Genomic DNA, 8,846 nt, shown 5'->3' on the forward strand with positions numbered 1-8,846 from the left:
TTAGCATGTTGAGTCTTCTGTAATCACGGGACTCCCTCTCTTTTTCTCTACCCATTTGTTATCAACAATCTTAGATTTTCTTTTCCTTTTATCATGTTGAGGCTTCTATAATCACGGGATTCTCTCTCTCTCTCTCTCTCTCCCATTTGTTATTCATGAGAAAATCTTGGATTTTCCTTTACTTTTATCGTGTTGAGTCTTCTACAATCACGGGACTCTGAGTTAGCTAGTAACATCATATTCACGTCCGGTTGTTCACTTCTTTGGTGTCTTGTCTGTCTCCTTCCTCTGCGGGCCCACCACTCTCGCAGCGATTGCCATCATCCCAAACAATACAAACAACAGAAGCACTACCACTCTTACTGTCACAGACATGGTCTTATTGTTATTAATGGAAGAAAGTGGGTGGAGGAACCAAGTACATAAAAACAATCATAGAAGGACATAACAACAATGGATGCGCGAGGTAAGGAGCAGATAGACCAGGTGACCCTATGATGAGTCCACCACCAACCACCCTAAATAAATTTCTATGTACACACAAGCACAGAATCAAAACCCCAAGATTTACCAATCTGTAAAAGCACACCCCAAATAAAGAAACAAAGAAGACAGTAACAAACTCCAACCACACCACAGTACCATAACCAATTCTCCATTGTATCATCTCTGCATCAGGTATAAGAACTTCACCAAAAAGAATCAATGGCTCCTGGTGCTGCTGGTGGCAGCCACGGCACGACGATGACGTCTGCCATGGCGGTACTGCCTGCCGAATTTGGTCGTGCCGGCCTCGTCAAGCCGGCTGGCGACCTCAGGCTCGATGATGCACTCTGGCAGCGGGGCCGGGTAGCGGACCCTGTCGTAGCAGTAGGAGTAGGTCATGTGCTTCTCCCTGAAGGCGTCCATGGCGGACCTCCCCTCCAGGGAGATGGCTGTCTCCGGCAGGGGACCGTTGCAGGAGTGGAGGAGCTCGATGGGGTCAACGGCGCAGCCGTGGAGGACGAGGCCGGTGAATTGGGCGACGTAGGGGGAGAGCTTGTAGTTGACCTTGTAGCGGCCGCCGGAGGTCGCCCACTCGGACCCGTCCCAGATGGTCGCGTATAAGGACATGGGCTTTGTCGGGTAGTCACCACCCATCGATTCCACCCTCTTCACCTCCCTAATCGGCACGTCGTCCACGTAAAACCTGAAGAAAATAACGTGAAAACATCATGTCATCAAATACAAAACAAGACCATGTTGTGTGAGTTTTTGTTTCTTTAAAAAGAAGAAACAAGAAACAGATCGCTTTCTATAAATTTTCTGTGTAACCAATATTTTCTTAGAGAGAGAGAGAGAGTTTTAAAGAACGAATGGACGAGATATTCCTAATAATTTCTCTATTGCAATTGCGAAGGGAGGGAAAAGTTTCTTTTATTAAAGAATGAGTAAAGAAGCGAAAGTCTCTGCATGGGAAAGAATGAGATCGAATTTTTTGAGTCTGGAGGAAGAAGAGATTGGTCTCTGAAAAGTAGGTGGAACTTTTTGAAAGAAAGAATTATCATGATTCATGGGGTGGTTCTCTTACATGAGAAGGGAAGAAAAGAAGGATGAGGATTGCTCTCTACGTGGGATCAACAAAGAGTGAAACAACTAAAGTTTTCAAAAGAAAGAAACAGGAAAGAAATAACTCTCTTACATGAGAAGGGAAGATGAAGATGATTGCCGTCTTGCATGGGAAGGAGAGAGAGAGAGAGAGAGAGAGAGAGAGAGAGAGAGAGAGAGAGAGAGAGAGAGAGAGAGAGTTACACGATGTGGGTATTGGTCCAGAGGATGCTGTATTTATGGAAGTCTTCAGAAGGGTCGAACCAGAGACCGTGACGCTCTTCCCTCCCCGTGGCCGTGCTCCCGTTCCCATAAACGTTCGTCTGCACCCTCCACTCTCTGCCCCTAATATTCCCCAAGAACTCAAAATCTATCTCGTCGTGGTTCTTCTCGAATATATCTCCGTTTGACATCTAACAAAAAAACCCACCTCCAAAATCCATAAAACAAAATCAAAGAAGAAAAAGAAGAGATGGGGATGTCAAGAACCGGCGGTTTCTTACATAAAAGGCCACGACCACTCCTGCTGTATAATCGCCCGGCAACTTGATCGACGCGCTAAAGAAACCATGTTGGTACAAGTCATGGGAAACGAATCCGGCACCTGAGTGGTGTTATAGGATGGCTGAGAAAAACCAAAAAGAAGAAAGAAAAACAAGAGAAGAAAAAGAGGGCACGAAAAGAGAGAAAGAAAGAGTGAAGGGAAACCTGTGGCTTTGTCTAATGAGATATGAACGGTTTTCCCATCTCTCTGAACCACGAGATTATCATCTCCGAAGAGATGGGTGTATCCCTCATCGAAGTGTAAACTCGGCAACTCTTGAAGCACGGTAGACGCAGGCACCGCCGAAAGGAGGAAGAGGAGAAGAAAGGGATGAAGAAGAAGAAGATGATGGATCTCCATTTCCTGTTTTTTTTTTTAAAAATTTCTCTGCAGAAAAAGCGTAGCTTTAAGATTGCGGTTTGAAGCAGAAAGAAGGGGGCGCACGGTACTCTCTTTATTCTGTGTAGTGTTGTCAGGGTGTCTTTGGCATCAGCTTTTTCAGTGAGGGGTATTCTAGTCATTGAAAGAAATACGGGGGTGGAAGATAGATACGTCAAAAGAACGAGACGTGTTTGTCATGTCATATGCATAGAATACGATCTTTGAGGATGTGTTTGATTGCGCGTCGAGCGGGAAGACGCTCCCAACATACACGTCTGTAAAACAGTGTTTCACCCCCCTGTTACACTGGGAACATGGACAGTAAGAAAAAGAAAGAGTCAGTCTCTTTTCTTTCCCTCCCGCCCTCTCTCCTCTCTGCGCGTCTCCGCCTCTCCCCTCCCATCTCTGTGAGCATTTCCCTTCCGGCTTTCTGTTGGCATGTCTCTTTGCTGGCCGGCCAACGAATGATCGGCATTCTTATAGCAGTTCTCTCTCTTCTTCTTTTTTTTCCTTTTTTTCCTTCTTCATTCTTATCTCTCTATCTATCTCTAATTAAAACTCTGAATAATAAGTTTTTTTAATAGGGGTTTGAATCAAATTTTATTAATTAAGGTTTTTATATTTAGTTTGATTAGTTTTTTAATTAAATTTTTTATTAGGGCTTTGAATCATATATTTTTAATCAGGACTTTTAATATTTAATTTGATTAGGGTTTAAAATCAAATATCTTTAATTAGGATTTTTATATTTAATTTAATTAGGGCTTTTCTTTGATTTGATTAGAGTATTTTTATTTGATTTTCTTTGATTACGGCTTTGAATCAAATTTCTTTAATTAGGACTTCTTATAGTTAATTTGATTAAGGTTATTTTTTTATTAATGTTTAAATTAGAATTTTTATATTTAAATTTATGATTTATTTATGGTTTCTTTAATTTTTCTTATAGTTTAGGTTTTTTTTTTTTAAATTTATTTATGATTTATTTTCTTGTATTTTAGGGTTTTATGATTCATTTATGGTTTCTTTATTTGTATATAAAAATATAAATTCTTATTTTTTTTTCAAATTAAAAAAAATTAAACATTTTTTAGTTATTGGATCTAGTTTAAGAGCCATATTTGAAGCTAAAATCCATAATTTTTTGATAAAATTTTATAATTAGATTCAATATGGCCTCAATTAAATCATTTATATATAAAAAATATCAATTCTTTTGTTTTCTTAAATTACCTAAATTGTAAACATTTTTGGTATTTAGTTTCAATATGAGATCTATATCCTAGACTAAAATTCATAATAAATATGTTAAAACATTCATATGGTGGGGCACATCGGAGTCGTACGATCTAAACTGAAGTTATTCAACTAATTATTTATACATGTTCATGGTGTCCATATGACATAAAAATCAAAAGACGAACACAAGGACAACAACTTCTTGTCCAATCGAAACAAACAATAATTGTTATAGAACAAATAAAACATATATTCTGGTATGTTTTGTTGTTCCATACAATCTTGGACAAACACACCATAAAGCATCATGTGAAAGTGAAACCTCTCGACACAAGTGATGCGTGTCAAATTCAGACACATCAAGCTAAAGATTAGCTGAGGTATGATAAAGTGCAATCACATTGCACACCTTGAGTGTTTCAGTGTACCTGGCTGCCCTCCATCTTTGTTGTACAACTTGGGGCTCAATGAAAGATGAAACGAAATCAGGTGTAGCTGAATACTAAAGTGTGCAATATGCCATTGCAAGTCATCTCCTTTGTCATCCTTATCTTCGTACCTTTAATTGATGCATGCAAGTTGTTTTCATCAAATCTAACTCAATGGATACATCATTCATTTAAATTGGATGACAATTAAATCATCGAAATCTCATTTATGTGAAGGTTTTTATTGGTGATTGAAAAAATCAATGGTTAATAAATCTCAAAATTTTGTAACTTAAAAAATCATAATGATACAAATGTCAAATCTAATTAATTCCACCATGATAGGTCAGATTTAATCATAACAAATTGCATCAGGAGTAAGAAAATGAAGGATGAGATAGGAGATGAGTGGAACCGAACTCCATGATTGCACCTGATCCGATGTCGTTCCGTCAACTCTTACCGGTGGACCCCAGTGACGGGACTCACGCTTACAGAAATGCCTGATAAGTCCCTTATTTTTGGAAAAACCAATACTACCCCTACAGGTGATTTTGGTCATGTTGGGTCCCACGGTAGTTGCCATAGATAGCAACGTAGTACTTTAGTTCTAAGGGATATCTCTTCTAGCCATCAGACGTGGCAGATTCCTAGTATTAGAATGCGGGCTGAGGAACCCCTGCCTTGACCACGGCCCAGATGCCAACGTCCTCTATAAAAAAAACCCACGTTCATGGCCTCATCCTCGAGAGGCCGTGAAGGCTGATTCTTGGTTGTCCACACTTGTTTTGAATGAAAACATCAAGAGATCATAAAAGAATGATGAACGGCTCCAGTCGTGATAGCGGTTATAAAACTCTCATATTCGATGAAGAAGATCAGTGTCATCAACTAGATTATTGGCAGCAGTAAGAGAATCGGCTAAAAACTTGATTTTGTTAAAGTAGGTGTTCATATTCATGTTTTCTTTCTTGTTTGATAAAGGTAAAGTCTTTCTTTAAAGAAGAGCATGAGTCTTAAGAAAGAAAGATTGAGAACCATGAGATTTTTCTAACATGACCCAAGCCTCTTCACGTGTGATTTTGGCTCTCATTACCAACTCTCAGACGGTGGCTTTGATCCCACTTAAAGCAAGTTGGTAACTCAAGATTTGGTTTTTGTTTTTTCATTTTTTGAGAAGACAAACTCAGGTGGTTCAGAAGAGGCTGGCTCATCCTAACTGATTCAAGTTGAGAATTCCAAAAAAGATTGCGATCGTGCTGGAAGCCATTGATACACTCAGTGAAGCTGAAAGCTTTGATACCGTCGACTGGAGGGTTATTCATTGCAGTACCGAAACTAACCCTACACGTTAGGGTTTCTGTCCGTGGCTCAAGATCAGGAAAGCGACGTCCGAGCTCGATCGTTTCCAGAAAGATCTGGACCTCACGCTCCGGGAAGAAGGTATTTTGGTAATTTGAAGTAGCCGAACCCCCGTGACTTTTCACGGAAGCGTGCAGGAAAAAGGTGTGTCATTTGAGGAGGTAGTGGAGGGTAGGATTGTCATTTGGTGAGAGAATAAGATGGTTTCATGGGGGGTGGTCGTCAGCTGTACGCTGACTCAGCAGGTTAGGACAAAGTGGGGCTCTGTGTGGGCCCCGTATGCAAAAAGGCTGAGAACATCATCAAATGGAGAGTGGCAAGGGACCCACATGATGTCTCCCCCGTTAACCCTTGTTACATAAGTTACATAAATGTTAATTATGATTAATCCAGCTTTAAGACACAATTAACCACCCCTAATGATAATGAGAAAAGAGAGCGCACATTTAAAAAGTGCTTAATCAAAACAAGAGCATTGGAGCAAGATAATGATGAGAATAAGGTAAGAATTATGATTGTTTGGCTTTTTTCTTGGGGTGGGTCCAATTGAAGAAGGGATGAATGATAATACTGATGGATTTGGAATTATGTGCAGACACCACAATTATAATATCATTATCACAACCACCAATTTGGATTAAGTCCATAGCTTCCACAAACCCATTTGTTTTTATTTAAGCATTCATGGATTGGGTTACTCTCTCTCTCATTGAAATTAAAGTACAAGTTATTGTCATGATTGTTGAAAAATCTTACTACAGCCTTGATTGTACTATTATTTTTTGATAGTCTTCTTTATTGTATTATTGAATTTATTAAGGGTAAGTTTGGCTTCATGAGATTCACTTTAATACACTTTAAAAAGTGAATCTCATGTAAGCAAAATCACCAAACATATTTTTTTCTGTCAAGAACAAAAACAAACAAACAAGCTTAATAAAAAGAAACTTACAAAAATGAGATTTACTGAAAGTCTCGTGAGATTTTGAAAGTGAATATCTTTTGAACAATAATTTTTATTTTTCAGGAAACACAACCAAAAGTACCTTAATAGTTGTTTATTAATTTATTTTGCATGCATTGATGGCCTCACAACCACCCATCTCATAAATGGTCTACGACAGATGAACGGTTGCTAGGACACCCCTTGTGTTGGAAAGTCCGAAGAATATCCCCTCTTCGGTTTTTATATGAAAGAGATGGTATTGAGAGCATTATAAGCTTGCATGGTTTGATAGGAAATGCAATTTATGAATGGTGAGAATGACACTTCGGTGGACCAGGACCAGGACCAAGCTACCATGAATGTCCAATCAGATCTGGACCTGGACATGAATGGGTCTAAACATAGAAATATGGGCTGGAGACAGCCAGTAGAACCAGAACCGAAATAAAAGAAAATGAACCCGAGTTCAAATTTCATAATTTTCTTGTCGCTTCATATTTATAAATAGTGCTGAATAATGAGAAAAGGACAATTGATTCTTAATAAAAATGCTAAAGATGGAATCGTTTTTTTCCACAAGTGGAAAATTTTTTCAGAGAGGAATAAAGCAAAAGCTGCTAGGTATATTGGTTGTGTTCGTGCCCCTTGGAAAAGTGTCCAAAAATAAATTAAAATGATTTTAAAAATACTTTTTAAAGCATGGGATTGTAAAAGAACACATGAAATGGAATAACGCTAGAGCACCCGCCCGGGTTGCCCTAGTGGTAGCATGCTTGGGGGGAAGGTGTTGACCTCTTCGTCCAAAGTTTGACTCTCACTGAGTGCCTTTTACAGGTGATCTCATTAAGGGCATGTTTGATGGTTTGTCCAATCTAAATGAACAAAAAAGATGGATGTTCCTTATGTAACAATTGTACCAAATCTAACGTTTTATTGAACCGTACTGTGTTCTAAATGTCCTTTGTTTGATGATGATGTGCAAACATCTTGGATAGTCATGACTTTCCCACATCTATTAACACTAAAACCCCTATTGACACCAAAATCAGGGGAATCTTACTAAAAAAAACTCGGATTTGTTTCTGAATACATGAGAAGATAGCAATGCGTGTTAATTTGTCCATAGAGACGATGATTTTTTTCATTCGTAGTTGATTTTATTGATAGATATAATGAATTTCTTCATTTGTAGTTGAATTTGTCAATAGAGAACAAATTTTTTCATTCATGGTTGAATTTCTTCATTCATGATTGAATTTGTTGATAGAGACAATCCAATCCCTACAAACCACACGAAGAATCAACGAACACCATCCATAATTCCATATCAAACTGTAGCTCCAAGAAAGCAATCAAATGCTGAAGAAATGATGAAGTGCATGATTCTACTAAAATAAACATAAACAAATAACTCCCAACAATTATATGATTATATCCATATAACAAACCCACACCAACACACTATTTCTCCTCAAAGGTAACCTTAAACCCTAAACCTCTAGAAAACCAAAATTTATTAAAAAAAAAACTCTTTCCACTCCCCAGATTGCAAAACTGCAAGTCCCCCAAATCCCAAAAATAAATAAAGTGAAACCATATTTGAAGGAATAGAGGAAGGCTGAACTGATCTACTTGGGCTGGGGAATCAAGGAGGAAGGGGAAGGGGTGCTGATGAGGCTTGCTTGCTGCATTTCGAGCTCGTACATCTGATGCTCGCGGCCTATCTGGATGATTAGTGGGATGACGAGGACCAGGAAGGTGGTTTCGGCGATCCAGCCGACCTTGACGGTGCTGTGCAGGAGCTTCTTCCTGCAGTCGGACGCCTACTATACCCCCTAATCCAGCCGACCTTGACGGTGGTTTCGGGATCATCATCGAATGTAAATTTTGGACCTTTCTTTGGATAATATATACCAGAAAATATTGGCTACTAATGAAGGTAAGGAACTAATGAGTAGCAATTACTCTTTCATTTTTTCTACATCAAATATTACAGATGTGATTATTTATTAGGAAACTTGTTTTGAATCATGTGATTATGACACATAAATCTATTTTTAGAGGGGTTAAAAAATCATTGCCCCATAATATGCAAAAAATTTCATAACTCAAAAGATCATGTTTTTTACATCAATGCATGATCCTTTCAAAACAATCCATGGTAAACACATCCATGTGGTTAGATTGAGTTGATACAACTTGCCCTGATTTCTAACTCATTAGTTCCTTACCTTCATTAGTAGCCAATATTTACCATATGTATATATCACATAGAAATTGAGCATAGCGAACAGAAGGCCTAATTGTTCCTATTCAATCGCTTACTAAAGAAAAAATCTCAATAAACGAGAGACAGGGG

General features: G+C 38.6%; 1 protein-coding gene across 1 annotated transcript; it reads right to left on the bottom strand.

The window, feature by feature from the left end:
- Positions 1-359: 359 nt before the first annotated feature.
- LOC149846619 (putative xyloglucan endotransglucosylase/hydrolase protein 28) lies at positions 360-2,902 on the bottom strand. Its single transcript, XM_089996455.1, has 4 exons — positions 2,296-2,902; positions 2,091-2,191; positions 1,792-2,000; positions 360-1,189 (listed from the first exon to the last, which is right to left on the bottom strand). Exons 1-4 carry the CDS (start codon positions 2,489-2,491, stop codon positions 703-705), a joined length of 993 nt encoding a protein of 330 aa, XP_089852581.1. The 5' UTR covers positions 2,492-2,902; the 3' UTR covers positions 360-702.
- Between the last annotated feature and the right edge of the window lie 5,944 nt (positions 2,903-8,846).

This window comes from Nuphar pumila, chromosome 2, assembly GCF_984573655.1.
Source record: "Nuphar pumila chromosome 2, dmNupPumi1.hap1.1, whole genome shotgun sequence".
Lineage (NCBI taxonomy): Eukaryota > Viridiplantae > Streptophyta > Magnoliopsida > Nymphaeales > Nymphaeaceae > Nuphar > Nuphar pumila.